Below are 27,066 nucleotides of genomic sequence, written 5' to 3' on the forward strand. Positions count from 1 at the left end.
TGAGATTAAAAATTTGGTCCCGAAAAAGGACAGACAAATCAGACACCGAATCCATTAATAATTAAGACGCAAAATTCAATCTTTACCGAGGCCTAAAAACTAAATCAGAGAAAACTTGGTGATTTCTAATTTTTATCTGTTGCCATCTCATATTTATTACCAAATTTAAAATGTTTGTAATTAATTTTAGCAAGATTTTTGAAATCAGCAAAGTCCGCGCGCAAGCGCAGTTGAAATGGCAAATTCGTGATAACCGGGATTTAACGTCGAGTGATTATTTGATTTTAATCTATCTCGAATTAAAATTAGATTTGATTGAAAAACGCTCATTTTCGCAGACTCGTTAATCAAAAGACGTTTTTCTCAGTTTGCACTGTAATTATCAAAGTACACCATTGCTGTTTTGTGCTGGAAAGAATTCCAAACCGTAATCTATTAATCCTCTCGCCATATTGCTCAGAACTTCAATGCGTTTAGCAGTAGCTTACCGCCCCTTAGGCAGGTCTAAGGCAGTACCAGCGATACCAACATCGTTCGAGATTCATGAAAATGATAGTCGACGGTGTAAACTGCAACCCAGATCACATACACACACTAATCTATATATATATATAAATGAATGTTTGTCTGTATGTCATCCATGAACTCAAAAACTACCCGGCAGATTTGGCTGAAACTATCACCGTTTGTTATTTTTGGTACTGGGAATGTTTATAGACCAGTTCGAAAAAAATCCGATCGATCGTTCCTTTTTTATTCCAATTTAAGTCACAATCCATTGGATAAATACGAATAAAATGATCGGCTGCAGAAATTAATTCGCGTGAAAGATCTCATTGATAAGAAGTCAGCTGTTGCCATTTTTCTTGAGTTTGAACAAATAAATTCTTTCTTTATTGTTTTATGGCTTTTCATGCAACGGGGGATTTAAAACCTTTTCTATTTGATAATTTTTAGCGATTGATTGATCTCGCAAACTGCGTGAGAACAAAATTTGAGTATAGTCACGGCTTCACTTGATACCTGGACCGATTATTATGAAAATTGCTATATATATATGTATTTTTCCACGGAGAAGGTGCATAATATGCTCACTGAAGCCACTCGCCACCAAGTGGCACTGCAGAGTAGCAACTTCTGCCCCGTTCAACCGATTGTCATGAAAATCAGTATAATGATGTATTTTTTTGTTGGCGTAGCAACGCGCGTCGGGTACAGCTAGTCAACTAATAAAATAAACCTTAGTGGCATTTTTACTCCTAAATTATTGGAATTCTTTAGCAGCCAGTAAGACTTCTCCTCCTTGAAGCGAAAGGCTGTAAATTAGGAAGAGGAAGTGAATAGATTTTTCTGAAAAATGCTGATGATGGAAAATGATGGTCGCATCCACTCGGCAACCTTTCAGAAGGGATGGGTGGCCCTTTCAATAGGGTGTTTTTAACATTAAGTTCTAAAAAATCCGTGGCGTAAAAAATTGGCTATTAAGAGGAGTGGCCACTCGAAGAGGTTTCACTGTGTCAACGTTTCATAAGCTCTAGTGTATAATATAGTTGTGAATAATGTCAATGATTTTCAATACGTTGGCTGCGAAACATACGCAATGTTAAAGCCTCCCACTGCAATGAGCTTCGTAATGTACAGGGTCCATTATGAAAGTAATGAGCATTTACTGGCAAAATATATTTATTGATCGTAATTTGTACAAATGTTCAATATTCTTCAAAATACATTCCTCCTGCATCAATACACTTGCGGAGACGTGTTTGCTACGCCTGAAAGGCACCCTGAAACTCTTCCAAGGGAATGCCTCTCAGGAACGTTGTAACATGGTGTTGGATGTTTCCCAAGGTTTCCCAATGTTTTCCTTTCTTCTCTCTCTCTCTCTTGAGTCGCGGAAACAAAAAGAAGTCTCATGGAGCTAAGTAGGGACTGTAAGGTGACATCCATAACGGGGTTCGTCGGCGACCTCCTCCTGGCTCTCTTTGAATGCCTTGTGCCACTTCCCAGACTGTGATCTTGAAATGCAATCGTTCTTGAAGGCTTCTTGCAGCATCTGGAATGTTTCGGTTGCATTTTTTCCAAACCTCACGCAAAACTTAATGGCGTATCATTGTTCAAGCGAACGCTCCATCGCGTTATGTTACAAAAGTTGAAAACATACTTCAAGCGGAGGCACTTATCTACGCTCACACTGCTCGAAAGCAACTGACGACTAGATGCATTGAAAGGGCATATCCCGCACCACATTTCCCAGCTGGTTTTACCGTGCTGCCATCTATCGTCGCGTCACAATAACATTATGCTCATTACTTTCATAATGGACCCTGTACGTAGGGTGAATGAATCTCGGTACAATGGATGAAGTGATGTAAATGCAGTTAACTATTCGTAAAAATGTAAATAAAAATGTTACAAACGTGATGGTATGGGGTTGTCTGAGCAAAAGGAGTCCAAGAATAGGATTTTCGCGATGTGAAAATTTTAATCTTAAGAAAATTTTTTGCAGAAATCTCAAAATTTTCTGCAGATTTTTGAAAAGCCCTTACGTAATCTTCCTGAGAAAATGCCGAGTTTTGAGCCGAATAAGCTTCATTTGCGAGAAATTCTACTTTTAATTTTTTAAAAAATGTTCAGAAAATTCGTATATTCCTGAAAAATTTGAAGATACACCTTCATAAAATCTGCAGAATTACTCAATTTTGGAAACTAGAAATCGCGACAACCCTATTATTTGACCACTTTTGCATAGACGACCCTACACCATCGTGTTTGTAGTATATTTTTGTATACATAACTTTTGAGGAAACTCGATAAGCGTAGGTCAACTTTAGTCGGATCTTAAATCATAATGATTCTACTACATTCAACTTAGTAAAGTAGGTAATATTAAAGACAGTCAATACAGTGAATGGCGTGAAATACACCGCCAGCTCAGTCATTTCCAGCCGAGGACTGCAGTTTCGTGCTTATTAGCACTCATCAGCCCGGCATAGGAAAGTGACTGAACTGGAGATTGAAAACCTCTTAAGGAAACCAAGAGTGCGAAACAAACTGGCATAGCTAATATAGAATTAGCAGACCAGACGAGTGACCGAAGCAATGGTTCGGTTCAACTCGAAGATTGAACGCGAGGCAAGGTATATTCAATAAATTACCGCCCATTAGCCAGGGTTAAAGCAAAAATACATGAAATACACCGCCAGCTCAGTCATTTCCAGCCGAGGACTGCAGTTTCTTGCCGGGCTAATAAGCACTGAAACTGCAGTCCTCGGCTGGAAATGACTGAGCTGGCGGTGTATTTCACGTATTTTTGCTTTAGCCCAGGCTAATGGGCGGTAATTTACTGAATATACAGTCAATGGTTTTAGCAATGTTGGCATCATTCTTGATTCTCGACTAGTATTAGAAAGTTTGAAAATGAAGCAATCTTGTCTCTTGACAGGATGTCACCAGATCTCTCCGAATACACGTAGATGACGCCTGCAGCGACCAGTCCATCTTGCTGAAGAAGCTTCGCCCCGAACAGCCCTACACCATCTCTGTCAAGACCAAAGTAAAGGGCGTGGTCAGAACAAGTCTCGCTGCCAATCCTCAACAAGAGTGTGAACTTAATGCTGGTGGTAAGAGGAAATTTTCATATGATTAACCGCCTCAACTGCCACAATCACCGAGCAGTACAGAAAATTCGAGTGTCCATTTAGCGAGAAGTTTCTGCAATTGGAACTTTAGACAAAATTAGTCGAACTATTCTAAATTTATTCCCTTACCGCGTAAAATCGTAAAAATCTTGAAAACATTAGGGGGGTTCACCCACAGCTCGCTGTTGATCACCAACCCCTGAAGATTGCTTTGTAATTTTATTTAATTTGCAAAAGATTTAAATCATCAAGAAGAAAGAATCAGATTGGAAAACGCGTTGGGAGTTCCGTGTCGAATAATTAAAGTCTTTCTCTCCCCCCCCCCCGTAAAAAATAGAATTTAAGCGAAGAGCTCATTGTTAGAACACAACCCCACTCCCACCAGAAGACAAAAAGAATTTCAAACTGCATTCTGAGTGATAAGGTGACTGAATGGCTCTTCCAGGAGCATATCTGTAATAAAAATCATTAGGGAAGCAATTGATAGAACGTAAGTTGTTCCAAAAATTGCTCATGTGATAGCGCCGGAAGGTTTTGAGTGTTGGAAAATATTGAAATTTTTAAGATATAATACAGAATAAAAAAGTTCTTTTCCATTCTGTTGCCTTTTTTTTTTGATTCATATTCGCTGATGTTTCATTCTAGTTCCTCCTGTATCCAAAACAAGTATCCTTAGAGTCAAAAGTGGAAATGGAGTCAAATCTCTGTTCATCGAATGGAGTCAAGATACCTTCTCTGACGCTATGGGGACGCTGCTGAAGTATGCTGTCCTAGTTGGTACTTCGGACGCTATAGGTCAGTGTTTTTCAAACTAATTCCGTACGGGTATCCGACTCCAATAAACGCCTTCGCTCTTAACGGAAATGATTTTCAAATTGCTCTTTATAGAGTAGAATCAATATCGACTATAAGCAAGACCAACGAAAATGGTAAAAATCTAAGGACCCAAACAGTTTAAGGTTCGGTTAAACTTCTTCTCAGGGTGTAGAGTAAAACTGTAACAGATCTTTGTTCTCAAAAAAAAAAAACTAGTCACCGAGGACGTTTTTTAGTCTCTTAGGCTACTTAACATCCGTGATTTGTCGGGCTCTGCCTGTAAGATATCGAAGGTAACAAGATATCGTGTGTAGGGAAAGCTTTTTCAATACTCCTGAATATGCAGTCTTAAATCACAACTAGTAAGTTGCGACCATGATGAATCACCTACAGATTTCATGCGAACAAACCTACACCGACCATCTGGGGGTCCAGCTATATAGGGATTTTTATTTAAAACCCGAAAACTAAGCAATCGATGTGTACAGGGGATATCTCTAGAGTGGCTAAACATGCCAGTTTTTTCTTGAATCCTTGCATTACATCTTGAGATAGTGCAATCTGGCTTAAAAGGGGGTCCGGGACACATTGTGAATTTTTTTTTATTATATACTTTAGAGTTTTGAATTTTTTTACACTGATTCACCATTTAATTAATAAGCAAAATCACAACATAAATATGAAAAAAAAAATTTCATTTAAATTTAATTTGTTTAAAAAAAAGGGGGGGTTGCTTTAAATTGCTATAACTCAAAATATTGTTGGTCAATTTTCATTTTTTTTTCTAAAAAGTATGCTTAAATATCTAAGCTTTAATTTTTATTCGGCGATTTTAAAAATATTAATTCAATAAAAAATTAAAAATATTTGAAGAAAAATTTCGAAAAATTCGAAGATACTTTTTTTTTAAAAAAAATCATATTTTTTGCAGTAAACGTTTTTTTCAAAATCGCCGAATAAAAATTAAAGTAAACTGTTTGAAAAAGACATGCTCCAAATTTCATTACTTTATCTTCATTGGTTCCTGACTTATAAGAGTTTGAATGCAAGAAATCTGGAAAAATTGCATCATGGAGAAAAACGCGTTTAAAGTTTTAAAGTTAAATACGCATTAGTTAGGTGCGGGAAACAAAAAGAATTATATCTTTTGTTCTAATAAAGATAGAAACACGATTCAAACGTCTTTTTAAGCAGAGGAAACGGAGTAAATTTTTAAATGATAAAAAAAAAAAAAAAAAAAAAAAAAATGCAAAATTTGACGATTTTTGTGTCCCGGACCCCCTTAACGAGGAAAATGTCCAATCGAACTACGATCTTTGAATCTATTTGCGGATAAACTTCACAGCGTGTATTCTCGCAGAAGTCCACCTCCATATCGCATTTGGTTTCAGTCCTTGCAATTCTTTCTTGGGGATATAACAGCCAGGTTTGACAAGAAAAACGTTCGATTGTGGCATACCGTTTGGAGCAATTAGTGCCATACATTTTCCGTACTAGTTTTTAGTAGGGCTCTAAGTTTGGAATTAGAGTAGTCACCAAAAAAAAAGTTTGTATTTCAGACAGACAGACAATTTCCAAAAATTTACACAAAAAAAAATGTCAACACGTCCTAAAAGGTGTAAATCGGTCGACATCAGGAGAATGCAGTACTTTCTTCTCTATCCAAAATATGTAGAAGAAAATATGGAAAATATATTTTCTTGAACGAAAAGTAAGGTTTAAATTTTATTTCATAGACGGATACAACTTTTCTGATCTTGCCATTTCAGGAAATTTGAGCAGCAGTGGTCAGGGCTTAGAAGATGTTGCGATTCCAACTTGGAAAAATTTCACGGACGGTTTTTCGGACTTCTATCAAGCTACGCCTGTCGAATGGAACCCTTTCGAACGAAACACAGAAGGTAAACAGAGAACTTTTTTGTCTATTTGTATACAGCCTGACTCTGATAGATTGTGTTTCTATTGGCTAAAACTTGAAGATTTCATTTGTTAAAATGGGGGTGAAAAAAGCCGATTTGCATTGCGGTAAAGATTGTTGGCGTTGGGACAGTCCAAACATTTGTTCTCTGTGCACTCAAAGTTTCAGTATTGAAACTTCGAATAGCGGCAACCCTATATGATTGGACCTTTTTTGCTTAGGCAACCCAAGAGCATCATTTTCATAATATTTTGACCTACATTTTTTTGAGCAATCACGATTGCTTATTGCTTTCATTTGACTGTTTTGAAGTCCTATCATTTTATTTTCCCGCCAGCACCCTCTGCAGCATCACCGTCGACCGGCCGCCTCACGATGCTGCTCCTCTAGCGAGCCAAGTCTCCAGGTTGCGTCCATAGCCTACACTTACACGCTTACATACACGCACGTACACACACAAACACATGCACACACATACATACGCGTACACACATACACAAACACACACACATACAAACACATGCACACACATACACAAACACACACACATACAAACACATGCACACACATACATACGCCTATACACAAACACATACACACACTCAAACACATACACACACGCATACATACAGACACCTACACATACACACAACTACCCACACACTCATGCCTGCACACAGACACAAACACATATGCCTACACACACATACACATTCCCCCCCACACACACACACTCATACCCTGCACACAGACATAAACACACATGCCTGCACACATATACACAAACCCCCTACACAAATACACATCCCCCCCACACACATAAACAAACACGCCTATATACACACACACACTCGTGATTGCGAAAAACATAATTTGAATTCAAGAGTTCAAAATTCAAATTATTTATTTATTATATAACTTAATGTGGAAACTCGATGAGGGTAAATTACTCACTTCTGGGCTGCTTTTAGTCCCTGACAACCCTCATTAGGGACCGGAAAAAGGTAGGCAACCTTACTTTTGTGATTTATTTACAGCTTTTTCTCTTCCATTTTTCGGGCATCTTTTAGCTTCTGGCAACCCTGATTCATTCACACGCAATAGGTAGGCAACCTTACTTGAACTTTTCGTTTACAGCTTTTAATTTTTATTTATGATAACAATTTTTGAAATCTCAATGAGGGTAAATTACTCGTTTTTGAGCACTTTTTAGCCTCTAGCAACTCTACTTAGGGATTGGGAAAAGGTAGACAACCTTACATGAGCGGTTTAATTTTCAGAGACTCGGTGCGAGGTAAATTATCTCCTTCTTTGGGCACCTTTTAGCCCCTGACAACCCTGATCAGGGACTCGAAAAAGGTAGGCAACCGAACTTAAGCGTTTTATTTCCATCTTTTACTCTTCATTTATGATAACAATTTTCAGAAACTCGATGAGGGTAAATTACTTATTTTTAGACGCCTTTCAACCCCTGGCAACCCTGATTAGTTCACGTGAAAGAGGTAGAAATTCTTACTTTCACGTTTTATTTCCAACTTTTACTCTTCATCTATGGTAATTATTTTTGGAAATTCGATGAGATTAGGTCGAACCTAGTGGGATCTTAGACTAGTAGTATTCATTTAATATTTTTGGCTTGATGTGCAGTATCACCCCTTCAAGTTTTCTCAACAGTTTAGATTCGCCCTATATAAATGAGAGTGTCTCAATTCTAATCACCATTTATTGGTTCAACCATTCTAAGTGCTGGTTTTGAGTTCTAAAAAAGTTGCACTTCTTTTTAGTCGAGGATCCTTTGAAATGCGAAGTACTGGAGACGGAAGAGTGGCCGAATCATAATATAACAGTCCTGCGCTGTGCAGTGGGACTGCAGGAAGACTGCTCGGGATATGAAGCTTACTGCAACGGGCCGTTGGAGCCAGATACATCCTATGCGTAAGGTTTAAAATCTTTTACTTCCACATAGAAAAACGAGCTGATTTGTGCATCACATGACTTCCTTTTACTCCAATTTAATGTCATTTCCCCATTATTGGCAATTTTAATGTGATTCAATTGTTTACTCTCTAAATATCACCAACAGTGGCCAAATTGAAACTAGATTTTTATAAAAAAAACCCGCCAAATTTGTCTCCAAGTTGGCGACCAAAAGACTGGCGATATATCGCCAAGTATCCGCCAAATTATAACACCACTTGTATTTACATCGAAATTAACAATGATTTCCCCCCAAAAAGGGGCAAAAGACACCTTTAGAAACAACAGAAAAAGGGGAGGTGCACAACTAGAAACCACTAGGAGTCTACGTACCAAATTTCAACTTTCTGGGACATACCGTTCTTGAGTTATGCGACATGCATACGCACATACATACATACATACGTCAAGAGAAAACTGGTTGTATTTAACTCGGGGATCGTCAAAATGGATATTTCGCGTGTCTATACATTCTTAGGCACTTATCCACGTGTGGTCGAGTCGCAAAAGAAAACTCAACATTCATTCGGGGGTGAGTAAAATGGAAATTAAGGTCGATATTTGAGTGAAATTTTTTTCGCGAATACAATACTTCCTTTTTTGAAAAAGAAGTAAAAATAACTTGTTGACCTTGTTGTGAAATTGCACTTGAACATAATGGCACAGAAAAACAAACTTTGGAATCGTTACTAATTATAAAGCTGAAAGTTTGTGTCTCTCGATTCTGTTACGCGCGTAGCGCCTAGACCGTTCGGCCAATTTTCGTGAAATTTGGCACAAAATTGGTTCGTAGCACCGCGAAGCGATTTTTTGAGAATTCGATTTTGTTCTTTTTCTATTCAAATTTTGAGAACATTTTATCGAGTAAATTATCATAACGTAGACGAGCAATTATTATAACATGAGCGAGCAAATCATAGCCATGCTGGCGAGAAATTCATCATCCATTATTTGTAAATAAAACCAAATGGATCTTTTAATTTTCTACTACCGCTAGTACCCTGTAAAATAGGTTAAATTCATCACACAAATTTTATTTACTGTAACTGTAACTGAGGCAACTTACATTTTAAGAGGCAGAAATGTGAATCATTAATGCCAGAACTTACTTGCAGCTGATAGTGCCCCTTTGTACGCATGCCTTCTTGCAATCTGCTGTTGAGGTTTTTGCTGCAACATCTCATGTGGGATACCAGGAATTTTCTCTTCAAATTTTTGTTTCAATTCGATACCTCAAAGCAGGACTAACGTGAGTCACAATATCACTACTTAACAGGAGAGCGTAAAAATGTTTGTCTGGTGCATACAGAGGTAGGGACTCACGCACTTCTAACACTGGTAAATAACTTTTAACGAACTTTCTTCGTATAACTACGTTGTTATGTCACAATGCAGAATGAGGTTATACAAATAATGCAGTAATAACGTGAAAATCGAAATTTTTGAACATATGTTAGTCTGACTCTGACGTACAGAGTTATTTCACTGTTCTTTGCCGAGACACAAGCAGACAACAATGCGCCGTAAATGCTTGAAAATTATAACTAAAGCAATTATTATTACAAATAGTAAAAAGTAATAAATAATATTATCTTTTACTAATAATAAAGCTGAAAGTCTCTCTGTCCGGAGGATGTCTGGATGTCTGGATGTCTGTAGGATATCTGTAGGATGTCTGTGACGCGCATAGCGCCTAGACCGTTCGGCCGATTTTTATGAAATTTGGCACAAAGTTAGTATGTAGCATGGGGGTGTGCACCTTGAAGCGATTTTTCGAAAATTCGATTTTGTTCTTTTTCTATTCAAATTTTAAGAAAAAAAAATATCATAAGATGAACGAATAAATTACGAAATTATCCTAACGTGGAACCGTAACATGGGCACAAGCCAATTGGCGAGATACGAAATTATCATAACGTGGAACCGTAACGTGGGCACAAGCCAATTGGCGAGAAAATTCACCATACATTATTTGTAAATATACAGGCGAACCAAAAGACCTTTTAATTTGCTATTACGGGCGAAGCCGGGCGAGTACCACTAGTAAATTGAATAAAAATGATAATTAAGAAAAACGAAACATTAGTTTGAATTTTGATATCTTAAATTCAAATTAGGTTTCTCGCAATCACGAATTGCGATAGAACCCAACTCGTTGAATTTCTTGTTTCTATTAATGGCTATTATCGCAACCGGGATTTGAATTCAAGACGTCAAAATTCAAACGAATGTCAGGAGCTGGATGTTATGTGCTGGATACTGTTTTCCCATAAAAAGGATTGTGTAATGTCAAGAAGGTCGTTTATAAATATTTCAATTCTGAGGCCCATGGACGCCTGCATTATATAAGCATAGAAAAATAAAATCGAAGGAACGGTTAAGTGAAAACAATAAGCAATTCGTGATTGCTCAATAACATTTATTAAAAGTAATAAAATAATAATAACAGTAAAAGTACTTTATTTTATTACTAGCAGCACCCGCACAGCGATGCCCGTGCTAAAAATTGAATGGAAGTCCGTTGAAGAAATAAAATTGACGCCCCCTCCACCTCTGATGTGAAATGATCATTTCTCTTTGTATAAAATGTGTACAAACCTTTTCAAAAAAAAAAAAAACTATTATTTTTTTTTTGGAATTTAAAACTTTTCGTAAAATCATTAAATTACATTTATAGTTGCTTTAAAACTCTATTTAGCGAGTGAAGTGGTTTTTACTGCAATTTAAAATAGTTCGCCAAATAAACAGAAAAAGACATCAAATAATATCTTTCAAATGTAAAAATAGTTCCGCAACTCTATTGTTTATCTCCAAACTCGCCCAGCAACCACGCTATCATAATCCATCTGTTTAACAGAAAAAAAAAAAAAAAAATCCAGTGGAACATTCAAAAAATCATCGTCAGGAAAAAAAAAAAAAAAAGAAAATGTCGTACATTTCACTCGGATAAAAACAAATCAAAAGTTTCTTTTCTTTCAAAACAAATCGCCAAAACAATGAATTACATTTACGGTTGCTTTAAAACAGTAATCCTAGACTAAACTGCTCAGCTCCTAACGCACCAAGCGACCACGCTACTGGAACCCAGCCCTTTTGCGAGTGAAGCGGATGATTTTTCTTTAACAATAATAAATGTTTTGCCAAATGAGCAAAAAAGTATAAAATCACATTAACAGTAGCTTTCAAATCTTTATATATTAAGAGCTGCGTTGCTGGCTTTGCCCGGTCTACCTTGATAATAAAAATTGTGTCAAATGACATATATTTAACAATCAGGCTTAAATAGAAGGAAAAAAAAAACACCATGCAAAATTACCCTTCCAAACAATGACGACAGATATTAAAGTACTTTTAAGAAATTAAAATGCGAAAGATGGATTTTAAAAGCGTAGCCATGGAAACACGAAATAAAATAAGTTTAAGAAATTAAATGCAAAATAAGGAAAGAAACAACGGATTTACAAAGCGTAACCGTGGAAACGCGAAAATAAAATGGTTGACAACCTGAATAAAAATAACATTTTTCGAATTTGATTTAAAAACGCTTGTAACTTTTTTTTCCTTTGAAGATAAAAGCTTAAGTTTTTCGACCACAGGTCGAGAGAGATCTGGAGTAAAAGAGGTCGCTTTTTCCAATAGTGTCAAAAAGAAAACTGTGGGACAATGCCTTCACTTTTTATTGATAGATTTAATAAAGAAAGTAGTAATTAAATTTCAGCTAAGCCAAAAAAAGTTCGAGCCAAAAACGCAAATTACTCCCCCCGTAATTAAGTTAGAGCATTGAAACAAATTATTTAGAACGCGGAAAATTCTACCCTTTTCAACGATATATAATTTTAATATGTGCAAGTAATTTTTCACTCTCATGTTCGGGAATTTATGTGAAATTTTCGCCTAAATTGGAATTAAGAAAGAACTGTTTATCGGATTTTTTCGAATTATAGCCTATGTTACTCAGTAAGAAAGCACCTTTCATATAGTGAAGGAATTTTTCAAATTGGTGCAGTGGTTCCTGAAATTACCTCGAACATATAAACACACAAAAATCCGCCCTCTCTCTTTATAATATTAGTACTAGCTGCGTCGCCCGGCTTTGCACGGTCTACCTCGGAAGTAAAAGTTATGTGAAGTGACGCGTGTTCAACAATCAGGCTTGACCAAAAAAAAAAAAAAAATATCAGTAAAATTTTGCTGCAGATTACGGCAAAATAATCGAAAAGTAAACAACTTAAACACCCTGATTACAGGAAAAGCCTTAAAACAAAAGCCTAATTTTATTTCTTTATATTCGAGAAAAAAAATTGCAACAGATGTTTCTTTTCAATGATTTTCTTCACGCTGTAAATTTTAATAAAAGCGTTCATCCGGAAAGTTGAGTTGAAGCACTGAATAATAATTTGAATGGAGGAAAGCCTTCGAAAAATATGGATTTTATTTTGAAATCTAAGAGTCATAATTAATAATTTTTAATTGATATCTCCGCTAATTATTACCGCAGGATTATGTTAAATAGCCAAACATGAAGACGGGAGGATTACGAATCCATCGATACCTGGTTCGATGGTCAGTTCACTGTCGTTCGGGAGAAGAAGCTTGGACATAGATAGATAGATACTCAGATTTTATATGTATAAGACTAGCTGCGTGCCCGGCGTTGCACGGGCTACCTAAAAAATGTAAGAGGAGTCCAGTTGATGCTTTTGTAGTACACTGACACTAGTTTCTAGACAAATGTGTCAGGGGCTGTAATAAATGCACTGAGAATCCTACTGGTCAGAAAACAAATTGCAGTAAAATTATAAGCTTGTCATTATTTTCCGTTAAAACACAAAATATGATGTCTTAATTGAATATTTATGACTTGAATTTCTCAATGAGGTTGTTTCCTTTAGTCAAAAGTAATTAATTTGCAGATTACGGCAAAATAATCGAAAAGTAAACAACTTAAACACCCTGATTACAGGAAAAGCCTTAAAACAAAAGCCTAATTTTATTTCTTTATATTCGAGAAAAAAAATTGCAACAGATCTTTCATCTCAATGATTTTCTTCACGCTGTAAATTTTAATAAAAGCGTTCATCCGGAAAGTTGAGTTGAAGCATTGAATAATAATTTGAATGGAGGAAAGCCTTCGAAAAATATGGATTTTATTTTGAAATCTAAGAGTCATAATTAATAATTTTTAATTGATATCTCCGCTAATTATTATCGGAGGATTATGTTAAATAGCCAAACATGAAGACGGGAAGATGACGAATCCATCGATACCTGGTTCGATGGTCAGTTCACTGTCGTTCGGGAGAAGAAGTTTGGACATAGATAGATACTCAGATTTTATATGTATAAGATAGATTATTGTTATAAGTAATAATAATAATAGCTGGAATTACAACGCAATATAAATGTTTGATGTTTGTTTTGTTTTTGTTAAATTGCAATATAAATGATGATTCTATTAGTAATTGACAATAAAGTTCTCGGTTTTCTGTGTCATCTCAATTTGTACGTATACAATAAAATATTTAAAAAAAAAAAAATATTTTTTCAAATTCTAAAGACTATTTTTATAATCTTGGTTTGCACCAAAGAATATAAAATATAATAAGTATATAATGTCGGTTCTTTTCCGTTAGCCGGGCGCAAGCGATAATTCGCCAAATGATTCGCCAAGCGAATACGTCCAACAAGCGTTGTAAGAAAATTGGCGGATTTCTACATCAATTAGGCGAATAATCGCTTGGCGTTGGGCATAATCATTTCGGCGATTTTCGCTTGCGCCCAGCTAACAGAAAAGTACCATAATTTCTTGATTAGAACACTCAAAAATTGCTTTTAATCTTAGTATCGTTATAACCTCGTTTATCCGCCCCCCGTTAAACCGAATCAAATTTGTAGTTGCTACCTTGGTAATACAAAGCACAACATTTTAACCAAACCTTCCTTCGATTTCCTCATATTGACGAAAAGGAATCGAAAATCGAACGAAATAAAAGAACCCGCTCTTTTCTGTGTTTCTGTATTTGTTCTTTTGATGTGTTCGTGATATCAGCTGTGTTTCCGTCTCTCTTTTAGGATGAAAATTCGCGCCTTTACTCGAGGAGGATACGCAGATACACACCTTTTACTCGCTCGAACAGGTGGGTAAAGTTTGCATTTTTTGATAAAATCGCTTGTTAAAGAATTATTACTTCGTAGATTAAACGAAAGTTATCATTGAAGTATGTAATAAAAATGCACTTAAAAGCCGCGTTCACAACAAAATTTTCGACCCGGTAAATCCCCACTCTGCCTCCACAAAAAACCGATCGAAAAATTCCCCGTTTTCATGTAAAAAGAGGTTCTTCCATTGTACCAGAGAGAGCGGTTTTTACCCAGCATCCTTAGCGGCTAGTAGACGAACTTGTTTCGCGTAATGCATTCTGGGTAAAAACACCGCTTTCACTCCAGAAGCTAGCAGGAGTAGAAAGATTCCACACAAACCCCGCAAATAACCGGAATGCGGTGAAAAGCAGGTTTTTTCTGGGGTCGAAAGTGCCCATGGAAACGGCCCTAGTAAGATATTAAATTAAGATGTATTTGTCCTATCGAATCGATGCATTACTAATTGGACATCGCAAGTTTTCCCGCCCTTTTTCAGATATTTGAGATGAGAGGGATTAAACAAGCCATTCAAAATGTTACCTGACGCAACAGATATGCTTAAAAATAGAAAAAAGATTTAAAAAAAAACTTTTTTTTGGGGGGGGGGGATTTGCTTTTTATTTCTTCGATTTGAAGCCAAATTTTTGAGAATAAGTAAAATGAAAGTGCATTTTTACGCTTTACTTTTTTCCCCCAAATGAACTGATAAGTATTTGAAGATAAATGCTAAACTAAGATCATTGACTTACTTTTCAAAAACAGGGCAATGTATAATGCGCTACTATAGCTTTTTTGCTCGAACTGCATTTTTTTCAAAAATGATTTGAAATTCGGGAATACTTTCAATATTTAGAGCAGATTAGCTTTCTATCTTCATGTGCCATGTATTTACATTACAGTAAAACCTGCAAAGTTGACCACCCTTGTAAGTTGACCACCTCTCTAAGTTGACCGCTATTTTCGGGCACAAAATTAGTTCTATACCGCATAATTCAACCTCTTTAAGTTGACCACTTGTTTAAGATGACCACTGAAGTAGTGCACCGCAAGTGGTCAACTTACACAGATTTCACTGTACAGTGAAACCCCGATTTCACGTATCTCAAGGGACTGAATTTTTTTTAAAAAAACGTAAAATGCGGGAAAATAACGGAATACATAGAAAACAAAAATAAAATATAAAAATAAATTAGAATTTTGACATCTTGAATTCAAATTATGTTTTTCGCAATCACGAGTGTGTGGGGGGGATATGTGTGTTTGTGTGTATGGGGTATGTGTGTGTAGGCATGTGTGTTTGTGTCTGTGTGCAGGCATGAAAGTGTGGGTAGTTTTGTGTGTGTGTGTGTGTAGGTTTTTGTGTGTGTATATGTGTAAGTGTCTGTATGTATGTGTTTGTGTGTGTGTAGTTGTGTATGTATGCGCGTGTGTGTAGGACATGGATGCAACCTGGAGACGGCTTTCGCTAGAGGAGCAGCAGCGTGAGGAGCCCGCCTGTCCACGGTGACGGTGCAGAGGGTGGCGGTGGGAAAAATCAACGGACCTCAAAAACAGTCAAATGAAAGCAATAAGCAATCGTGATTGCTCAAAAAAACTAAAAATGGTAAAGATGACACTTTTAAAAGGCAAAATATATATATACTAGTGATACCCGCACGGCTTTGCCCGTAATAGAAAAATCAAAAGGTCTTTTGGTTCGCCTGTATATTTACAAATAATGTATGGGGAATTTTCTCGCCAGTTGGCTTGTCCCCATGTTACGGTTCCACGTTATGATAATTTCGTATCTCGCCAATTGGCTTGTGCCCATGTTACGGTTCCACGTTATGATAATTTCGTAATTTACTCGTAAATCTTATGATATTTTTTTTCTTAAAACTGGAATAGAAAAAGAGCCACATCGAATTTTCGAAAATTCGCTTCGAGGTGCACACCCCCATGCTACATACTAACTTTGTGCCAAATTTCATGAAAATCGGCCGAACGTTTTAGGCGCTATGCGCGTCACAAATATCCTACAGACATCCAGACATCCTCCGGACAGAGAGACTTTCAGCTTTATTATTAGTAATGAAGATAAAGATAAAGATTCTTTCCCATTTTATTAAATTTCTGTGAAAAATGGGCTTAAAATTGGAATAGAAAAAGAACAAACTCGAATTTTCGAAAAATCGCTTCGAGTTGCACACCCCCATGCTACATACTAACTTTGTGCCAAATTTCATGAAAATTGGCCGAACGTTTTAGGCGCTATGCGCGTCACAGACATCCTTCAGACATCCAGACATCCTACAGACATCCAGACATCCTCCGGACAGAGAGACTTTCAGCTTTATTATTAGTAAAGAAGATTACGAAAAGAACAATATTAAACACATCACTTAAGATCATTTTAACATATTTAGTTCTGAATCCGGGCGTTAAGGTTGGAAATGTCTTTTATATAGTGGATTACTTTTTGGACATTGAGTTCGAAGTAAATGCAGCATCTTCGAGGATTGAAATATACTTTTCATGTTTTTTTTTTCCTGGTCTTTATGAGAAAGAAAATAGTCTTTCGTAGTTGTGAGCCATTTAATGCAATATTGAAAGAAGGAACCGACTGGTTTTAACCCCCAACACACAAAGGAAGGGAGTTGGTTATAAGTTTGACGTTTCTCGTGTCTGTGTATCTGTCTGTGGCACTCAAGCACCTAAACGGATGCACAGATTCTGGAAGAAAACGAGCTGATGTGTGCATCACATGACTTCCTTTTACTCCAATTTAATGTCATTTTCTCATTATTGGCAGTTTTAATGCGATTCAATAGTTTACTCTCTAAATATCAACAACAATGGCCAAATTGAAACCAGATTTTAAAAAAAAAATTAAAAAAAAAAAAAAAAAAAATCGCCAAATGTGTCACCAAGTTGGCGACAAAACTTGGCGACCAAAAGACTGGCAATATATCGCCAAGTGTCCGCCAAATTATAACACCACTTGAGTTTACATCGAAATTAACAATGATTTCCCCCCAAAAAGGGGCAAAAGACCCCTTTTGGAGCATTCGAATGCAACCAAAAAGGAAGTTGCACAACTAGACCCCTCTAGGAGTCTACGTACCAATTTCAACTTTCTACGACATTCCGTTCTTGAGTTATGCGACATACATACACACATACACACATACGCACATACATACGTACATACAGACGTCACGAGAAAACTCGTTGTAATTAACTTGGGGATCGTCAAAATGTATATTTTGGGTGTCTGTTCGTTCTTAGGCATATATCCACGGGTGGTCGGGTTGGAAAAGAAAACTCAACATTCATTCGGGGGTGAGTAAAATGGAAATTAAGGCCGATTTTTGAGTGAAAATTTTTTCGCGAATACAATACTTTTTTTTTTTTTTTTTTTTTTTGTAAAAGGAAGTAAAAAATTTGTTCGAAAGGAGAGTTGGTCGAAAGTGTTCTTAGCTAGGTTGCGCCGTCGGATGACATTAATTAACGAAGATATTAGTTAAAAACCTCCAAGAGGTTTTTCGCGATGTTTGCAGTGAAAACATATTTAAAAATATATAGTACCAAAATAAAAGGTAATTTTATCTACGTCTGATAGAATATGTTTGGAACTTCCATGTTATATAGAATTCGAATTACGTATAAAGTTTTTTTAAAGGAGATTTTAAATAAAGTTAAGCCTTTATTCACGCGATAGATAACCGAATTCGTTGTTAGCAGACAAGGAAAGAAAACGCAATGATTTAAAATGCTTATCTGTTATTAGTTTATATTTGTTAAGAAATAAATTACTTGTAATTGATTTTTAATAGAAAAATCTTTTAAAAAGATCTTCATATTTACCTCCTGATTCTACATTTGCGACTCAGTCGGGGTTTTTTTTTTAAATTTTTTATTTTAGTTACTTGTTCTGGTTCTTCTTGTTCATCTTCTCAATGACAATATCCGGGACTACCTACCGGGACTATTGACAAGCTACCGGGAGCCACTACCGCTCCATTTCTGTTTTCATAGATTAACTTTCGACATCATGGATTAGCTTTAAAAAAGCACAAAAGTGAACATTGCTTAGTTTTCAACATTTTTGAGCAATCACGATTGCTTATTGTTTTCATTTGACTGTTTTTGATGTCCTTTGATTTTATTTTCCCACCGCCACCCTCTGCACCATCACCGTCGACGGGCTCCTCACGATGCTGCTCCTATAGCGAAAGCCGTCTCCAGGTTGCATCCATGTCCTACACACACGCGCATACATACACAACTACACACACGCACGCACACACAAACACACATACACATACATACAGACACCTACACATACACACACACATACACACAACTACCCACACATTCATGCTTGCACACAGACACAAACACATATGCCTACACACACATACACATTCCCCCCCCCACACACACATTCATACACACAACTACCCACACACTTATGCCAGCACACAGACACAAACACACATACACATAATCCGTACACACAAACACACACGCATACATACACACACTCGTGATTGCGAAAAACATAATTTGAATTCAAGATGTCAAAATTCAAATTAATTAATTAATTTTTTTCTTCTGTTTTACTTTCCGGGGAAAACGTAAAATCTGGGAAATTCCTAAACAACAAGCTTTCCATCCAATGGTTAAATTAACATTATTAGTGTACGGAAAAAACTGGCACCTGATGGGGGAAAAACGAGGATATTGGTTAAGCTGAGTCGCGCTGGCTTTGGCAGGAAACGGGTCGCGGAGGTGCATAAAACTGCTGCAAGAAGCTTAACATTATAGGTTTATTTCATGTCACGTGACCTGGCGGTACCGATCCAAGCACCTCCGATTTGAAGGACGATCTAGAGAGGTGCAGACGTGCCTTTGAAAGACACAAACCATGAGGACCTAGGACACCTCAAAAAGAAAAGAAAAAGTGGACTCCAAAATGGCCTCCAATGGGGGAACCGGGTCAAACATGACAATTCGTTTCATAAAGCTGATCCGACATTTTGGAGCCTTTTTTTTTTTTAATCGATCCTAGATCCTCAGGATTTAGGTCTTTTAAGCTGATAATTTGTATAGGTGAGTTTCAAAGGCATGTCTGTGCACCTCTATAAGATTTCGTTCAAATCGGAGATGGGCGGGTGGGGACGACGAGGTCTCTTGACATGGATTGGCTCAGTTTTTGACGCACCTTTTGCTGTATGTTTCCTGGCAAAGTCAGCGCGACTCAGTTTAAATAATTGCGAATCCTTCTTACCTCCTGTGTTGTGCATACGGAGGAAAATGTTGGGCCGTAATAGTATGACGTAGATCTGGCACTCATGGGCTTTAAGGCCCCTATATATACGAGTCGACGCATCAGCTTAAGATTAGCCGTTTTGGAACGGAGCGCGTGTTTGAATGGTTGTCTTTTCTGGCGAGTTATCGTGTTTGGTGATTGTTCAATGCGAGCAATTATTAGCTGCACGTATATTGTTTATTAAATAAAATATTATTTTCGGCAAATTTGGCGAAACCAGAAACTTTGGTGTGGCAACAGTAACAGCGCAACAATGAAAAATCCGATCCAAAATGGGTAAACTTAAGCTGATGCGTCTTCCTATCTATATAGCAGTTCTAATAGGCTCTTACTCTATAATGCTAGGACAGATGAATACGTTATAAGTTTTTAAGAAGTTGGCTTCAAACACAATGTCAAAACGAAAGAACTTTAAAATAAAATATGAATTATATTTTTAACTCAAAGACAATTTCTATTTGCTTGTCTCGACCTAAAAAGTATGAAATAAAATGATTACATGATTTCTTCATTGCAACACTCAAAAGTTACAATTGCTTTTCAAATCTTTATAGTATTTATATTGATTCTAAAGCACCCAATAAAATTTAAATTGGAAAAGTGAGAAAACAAGAAATACGAGGTATAGATCAAAGCTATTCTTACAAAGCTTTATAACACCTATTTTTTCTCTTACAATTTTAATTTAAAATATTATTTGCTACGTTAGAATTAATATAAAGATTTTGCGTGCAACTGCAAATTTTTGAGTGTTGTTATCAAGAAGTTGTATAATTATTTTATTTCATCCTTTTTATTACAAGTCAAGCTAATAGAAATAGTTTTCCAAAAATTATTATTTAATATTTTATAATTTTTCGACTTTCATTTGACTTTTTTTCGTTTTTTTGCATTGTTTTAGGTTCATTTGACAGTTTTTTTTTTATTTTATTTATTTATTTTTTTTTTTTTTGTATTTTTATTTTTTATTTTTAGGTGAATCATGAGGGATCACAATTGTGCCCTCCTATGAAAAAAAAATTGCTTATCTTAATTACACATTTAAATAACTCTCTTTTAATTTAAGGATCCTTCAAAGAACAAACAGTGTAAAAGATATTTCTTTAGAGAGATATGAGCAGAGAAAAACTTTTTTGCCGAATCGTAAAAGACAAATGCTAGCAATTGGAGGGGGGGGGGGGAATGTTAAATCGTGTAAAATGGGAAGCCTTCTGGATCTACCAGTAATAGTTTTAATGAATTAACTCATTTAAGTAATCAAGTGGACGTTGTCTTCAAGCAATTTAATTTATAAAAAAGTATAAAAGTTTTGTTTGACTTTTTTTTTTTTAACTCTGTTAAGCAATGGGAGTTCTTTAAATATTCCACTCGATCTTCAGATGAAAGATGTAGGGTGTTCCGTTTTAACATGCAAGACCTTAATTTTCGCAACCGTTAGTCCTAGATGTATACGTCTAATTGCAAAAATGTTCAAAAACAGATGCAGAGTTAAGGTATTGAAAGTTTGAAGCAAAAATAAAAATGAGTCAAAAAATACAAGATCCTAGCTTTTTATACGGGCCCTAAGTCCCCTAGCTAATATTTAGAGAAACGATCTCCATTCGAAACTATTACTGACACAAAAAAACATGACATTTGTGCGACTCATACTAAAGGAGATATTCCAGTTCAAAGTTTTAAGGGACCATACAGAAGATGAGATTGGAACTTATCAGAACAATGACTGGTTGGCAAAGTAAAAAAATAATAATAATAATATTTTTCATTGCTATTCAAAAATTCATGCAAATGTTATGCCGTGATACGCAAAACACGCTGCAAAACCTCAAACAATTTGAAAAACCACACTCTGCTCACATATAATTTTAAACGCTTGTTAACAGCTATATTTTCCCCCAAAAGGTGTTATTGACGGCGAGTGAAAAAGGGTGAAAGTAACAAAACGCTGCGTTTCATAGCTCGGTGAATACTGGTCGAACTAATTTCAAACTTTTTGTGTTAGAATTATTTTTCAGTAGAGATTATTTTCCTAAATATAAGTTGGGAAATCTGGGACCCGTATAAAAAGTGAAATTTTGTATTTTGTGACTCATTTTTACTTTCACTTCAAACTTTCACTATCTTAACTCTGCATCTGATTTTGAAAATTTTTGCAGTTGGAAGTATACATCTAGGACTACCGGTTGCGAAAATAAAGGTCTTGCAGGTCAAAACGGAACACCCTGTATATCTCTTCTTCGAACACAAAATTATCCTGACCAGAAGAGGAAATACCATTAATTTTTGGTTAATATGGTAATAGTCCAAGGTGTAGAGCCGCTATATAGATAGGCTGGCGCATCAGCTTAAGTTTAGCCATTTTGCATCGGATTTTTCATTGTTGCACTGTTAGGGTTACCAGAGCAAAGTTTCGGGTTTTGCCAAATTGGCCGAAAATAATATTTTATTTTATAAACAGTTCATGTGCCGCTAATAATCGCTCGCATTGAAGAATTACCAAACGCGATAACTCGCCAGAAAAGCATAGGCGGATTTAGGACTGAGTTCCTGGGGGGGGGGGGGGGGGGCAGGATTTTTTTTTTTTTTTTTTTTGAGCAACATTTTTAATTCCCCCCCCCCTTCCATGTTTTTGTCTGTTTTCTGCGATGCGTAAGGCCATTCTTTACTTTTTATGTGTCGTTTTCATTACTGTGTGTAATCATGCTGTCCTTTTTAAATTGACCTTAAAAGAGAGGGGGCTGGTATTAAGAGAGTAACGCAGTGCTCCCTTTTAAGTGGGATATAAAATATCTCCAGTTTTAGGGGCCCGAGGGTTACTCTCCCGGAGGAAATTATCTAAAATGGATATAAAATTCTGCATTTTGAAGTCTTATAAGGGTTAATTGGAAATAATAGGCAAATATTTTTTTTAAAGATTTAAAAGTGCTTTGTGATGCAAGTTATTACTTTAAAAGAAATGGTGCACAGATTTAGAGAATAGGTATCAAGAGAGTAACATACTACCCATTTGAACAATTCTTAATTTATACACTTGATAAGAAATAAAATTGAAGCACACTTTTGCTTAGGAGTTTCAAAGACTTGTCTAATTATTTTCAAGGTTTGGTTGGTTAGATTGGGTTTTTCATTCAAGAGCCCTTGTAGGCTATACTGCGCCAATTCTTTTCAGGGATTTTAGAACCTATCAATAATTTGCACTTTCCAGCCTCTGAAATTGAGTAGTAGATTATACACTTGTACAGTAGTGTTCAATCTTTGTAAGAAACGGCTATTTTAAGTTTAAAAGAAAAAATAAACTTTAATTTCCTATTCAAAAGAGAAAAGAATCATGATTTTTTTTTTTTTTTTTTTTTTGTAAGATTTTGGAAGATAAGTTGTTACTATATAAACTCTTCCCAAAACTGGGGAGCATTGTCCCCTTTGCCCCCCCCCCCTATAAATCCACCCATGCTCTTCTAAACTATTCAAACACGAAAAAATAATGATTTTTTTTTTAATTTTTGGAAAATGTGTTGTTACTACATAAAGTCCTCCCAAAACTGGGAGGGGGGCAATGCCCCCCTCTGACCCCCCATAAATCCGCCCATGCAGAAAAGACAACCACTCAAACACGCGCTCCGATCCAAAAGGGCTAATCTTAACCTGATGCGTCGTCTCGTATATAAAGGGGGCTTAGTCCAAGGGCCTTAGAGTTTCAGACCTACGTCACAGTATAAAGGCCCAAAATTTTTCTACGTAAGCATATCATAGAAGGTAGGAATAAGGCCCCTATTTATACGAGCCGACGCATCAGCTTAAGATTAGCCATTTTGGATCGGAGCGCGTGTTTGAGTGGTTGTCTTTTCTGGCGAGTTATCGCGTTTGGTGATTATTCACTGTGAGCAATTTATTAGCGACACGTATATTGTTTATTAAATAAAATATTATTTTCGGCAAATTTGGAGAAATCCGAAACTTTGCTCTGGTAACCCTAGCAGCGCAACAATGAAAAATCCGATCCAAAATGGCTGAACTTAAGCTGATGCGTCGGCCTATCTATATAGTGGCTTTAGGTAGGGAAGGTTTGCTATTATTTAAGCTGAATCGCGCAGGCTTTGGAAGAAATGATTTTAACTTTTTAAAAAAGCTCACAAAGCGCAGTATGTAGCACTAAAGGTGTCCTTGAAGCTTACATTTTGATGTCAGATAGTTATTCTAGACGGTTTTGTATAGAACGTGTAGAAATATTACTGTCTTGTATATTAACATCATTATTTGTCCTATCTAGGCTCTTATCCTAAACCCAGCATGGGTGCTGGAATTATCATTGGCATAATCATATGCCTACTCATCCTTACTTTTATGGCAGGAATTATCACCTACAGGAAAAGAAGGGGCATGGATCCTCTAGTAAAAGTCTTTGAGTGAGTATTCAATTTTGGATCAAAGTATTGTAACGGATTCGGTGCGACTTCCACTTTCTTGAAATGAAGACACAGTTCTTGATAAAAACACAGGAAATTTATTTACACTATGTACAGGAAAGATCTTCAACAACTCCTAAATTATTCATCAGCAATTAAGCAATTATCACACAACACCGTAAACTCAACGCTTACACACGTATTTACTTCCAAATACGAAAACAACACAGCGAAATGCTTTGCTATCAACAGAGCAAAAATCTTCTCAGTTCGAAATACCAATCGAAACTAACTGTTTATCCATCGCTAACGGCTTAAATACACCGAAAAGAAATTTCTCAAATATTCCACACGCTTCTGTAAAGTAGTATACCGTTATCAATGAAAAGAAAGAAAATAGGGGTCGTATACTTTAGCCGAATGAAAAAGGGGTTGTATATTCATTACGGGAAACTATTTACAGGTTACGTTCCTACAATAATTACTATTTACAGAATTTGTAACATTGCCCCCTTCCTAAGGACTGCACGTCCCGGGCAGTACAATCCCCGGAAAGGGTGTCGAACTTCTATCACAAGTTTACAAATATTCACATTAATAACTAACAGATACAGAAAACACAATAATAACAAGAAATATTACTAAACATCAAAAGCAAAAATTATCTACAACTTTTATGTTATCAACCATGGTTGTTTACGTAATACTCATGAACTATGGCTATAGTATGGGGCTAACCGATCATAATGTACAACCCTAGGTTTTGCATTAGGTGATTTTTGGATCCTCACTACGACGTCATTTAGTCGGTTAAGGACTTTGTAGGGTCCATCCCAATGCGACTGCAATTTGGGTGAAAGACCTTTCCGTCGGATGGGATTCCATAACCAAACCTTGTCGCCTTCGTTGAATTCATGTCCAGTAGACCTTGTGTCGTATCGGGTCTTCATCTTCTCCGCCGCGATGTTGATTCGCTCTCGTGCGAAGTTATGAACGTCTTCCAACCGGGCCTGGAGATCCTGGATGTACTCCTCAGGCGATGAAGGCGCATCCGGAGGACGACCGAAGACGAGATCACAAGGTAGCCGAAGCTCTCGTCCGAAGAGCATCTGAAATGGGGCATATCCGGTAGTCTCGTGGACAGCACTGCGGTAGGCCAGCAGGAACAAAGGTAGCTTCTTGTCCCAATCCTGTTGATTTCTGGATACCATAAGCGAGAGATTATTTAGGATTGTGCGGTTAAATCTCTCCACCATGCCGTCCGATTGTGGGTGTAGTGGTGTTGTCCTAGTTTTCTCAATTCCGAAAATTTTACATAGGCCCTTAAACACAGCAGAGATGAAATTCCTCCCTTGATCGGAATGAATCTGCAAAGGTGTTCCGTATCTCGAGATCCAATGTTGGACTAGAGTCTCTGCTACGGTAGTAGCCTCTTGATCTGGAATGGGATATGCTTCCGGCCATTTGGTGAAGTAGTCGATGGAAACAAGAATGTATTTGTTCCCATCAGCAGTTCTTGGTAGAGGACCCAGGATGTCGATCCCAATTCGTTCGAAAGGAGCTCCAACGTTGTACAGATGTAGCTTCCCTCTGCTTCTCTTCTTCGGTCCTTTACGAGCAGCACAGGCGTCACAAGAATGGCACCACTTCTCCACGTCATCCTTCGCCTTGCTCCAGAAGAAGCGCTCCCGAACTTTATTGAGAGTTTTCAAGACACCAAAATGTCCTCCAGTCGCACTACTATGTATTTCTTTCAGAACATCTGAAATCCTGGATCGAGGAAGTAGTAACTGCCACCTAGATGTCTTGCCGTCGTCAGATTCCCATTTCCGGTGTAGCACGCCGTTCCGTAAATGGAGTGAGTTCCATAAAGCCCAGTATCTTTTTGTTGCAGGACTGAAGATGGAAACGTCCTGCCAGCTAGGGCGTCGACTGTCACTTTCCATGAACTCTAAAATTAATTTTATGTCGGGGTCTTCAAGTTGATCTTTTCGAACTTGGTCATCACTCCATGGATCAGGTTCTGATGATGTTGGAGTCACTGTCACCTGATAGGCGGTAGGGCTAGTCGTTCCATACTGTTTCTCGATTCGGGAACAAAGGTGGCAGTTCTCAGGACAGGGTCTCCTTGATAAAGCGTCAGCATTACCGTGAGATAACCCTTTTCGATGCTTGATCTCCATGTCATATTCCTGGAGCCGCTGTATCCATCTGGCTATCTGGCCTTCTGGATTCTTGAAGTTCAAAAGCCAAGTTAACGAGGCATGATCTGTCCGAAGCAGAAATTTTCGGCCGTAGAGGTAATGATGGAAGTGTTCTACAGCTTTCACTATGGCCAGTAACTCCTTTCTGGTGACGCAGTAATTTCGCTCCGACTTTGATAAGCATTTGCTCCAGTAAGCGATGACATGTTCATTTCCGTCAATTTCTTGGGATAAAACAGCTCCAATTCCCTCGTTGCTCGCATCAGTGTCCAGGATGAAGGATTTTTCAGGCTGAGGATAGGCGAGGATAGGCGTTGATGTTAAAGCCTCCTTCAGTCGTAGAAATGCAGCTTCGCATTCTTTGGTCCATTCAAACTTTTGCTTGCTCTCCGTCAGCTTATGCAAAGGTCGTGCAATGTTGGAAAAACCCTTCACAAACTTCCTGTAGTACGTGCAGAGCCCCAGGAAACTTCGCAACTGATGGATGTTTTCGGGACGACTCCAACTCCTGACCGCAGATACCTTCTCTGGATCGGTTTGCACACCCTCAGAAGAGATGATGTGACCAAGGTAGTTCACTTCCCGGCGGAACAAATTACATTTGGACGGGCTTAACTTCAGATTGGCTTCCTTAAGCTTTTGCAGCACCTTCCTA

At 37.2% G+C, this 27,066-nt stretch overlaps 1 protein-coding gene across 1 annotated transcript in view; it reads left to right on the plus strand.

Moving 5' to 3' along the window:
- The first annotated feature begins 2,317 nt into the window (after positions 1-2,317).
- The window catches only part of LOC129226195 (tyrosine-protein phosphatase 10D-like), a 60,897-nt gene continuing 36,148 nt past the window's right edge, over positions 2,318-27,066 (plus strand). Inside the window, exons 1-7 of the mRNA XM_054860795.1 lie at positions 2,318-2,326; positions 3,443-3,620; positions 4,284-4,433; positions 6,224-6,355; positions 8,157-8,307; positions 14,422-14,486; positions 24,072-24,207. Coding sequence (XP_054716770.1) covers positions 2,318-2,326; positions 3,443-3,620; positions 4,284-4,433; positions 6,224-6,355; positions 8,157-8,307; positions 14,422-14,486; positions 24,072-24,207 — 821 coding nt within the window. The remainder of the gene's footprint in view (positions 2,327-3,442; positions 3,621-4,283; positions 4,434-6,223; positions 6,356-8,156; positions 8,308-14,421; positions 14,487-24,071; positions 24,208-27,066) is intronic.

The sequence above is a fragment of the Uloborus diversus genome, chromosome 7 (assembly GCF_026930045.1).
Source record: "Uloborus diversus isolate 005 chromosome 7, Udiv.v.3.1, whole genome shotgun sequence".
Classification (NCBI taxonomy): Eukaryota; Metazoa; Arthropoda; class Arachnida; order Araneae; family Uloboridae; genus Uloborus; species Uloborus diversus.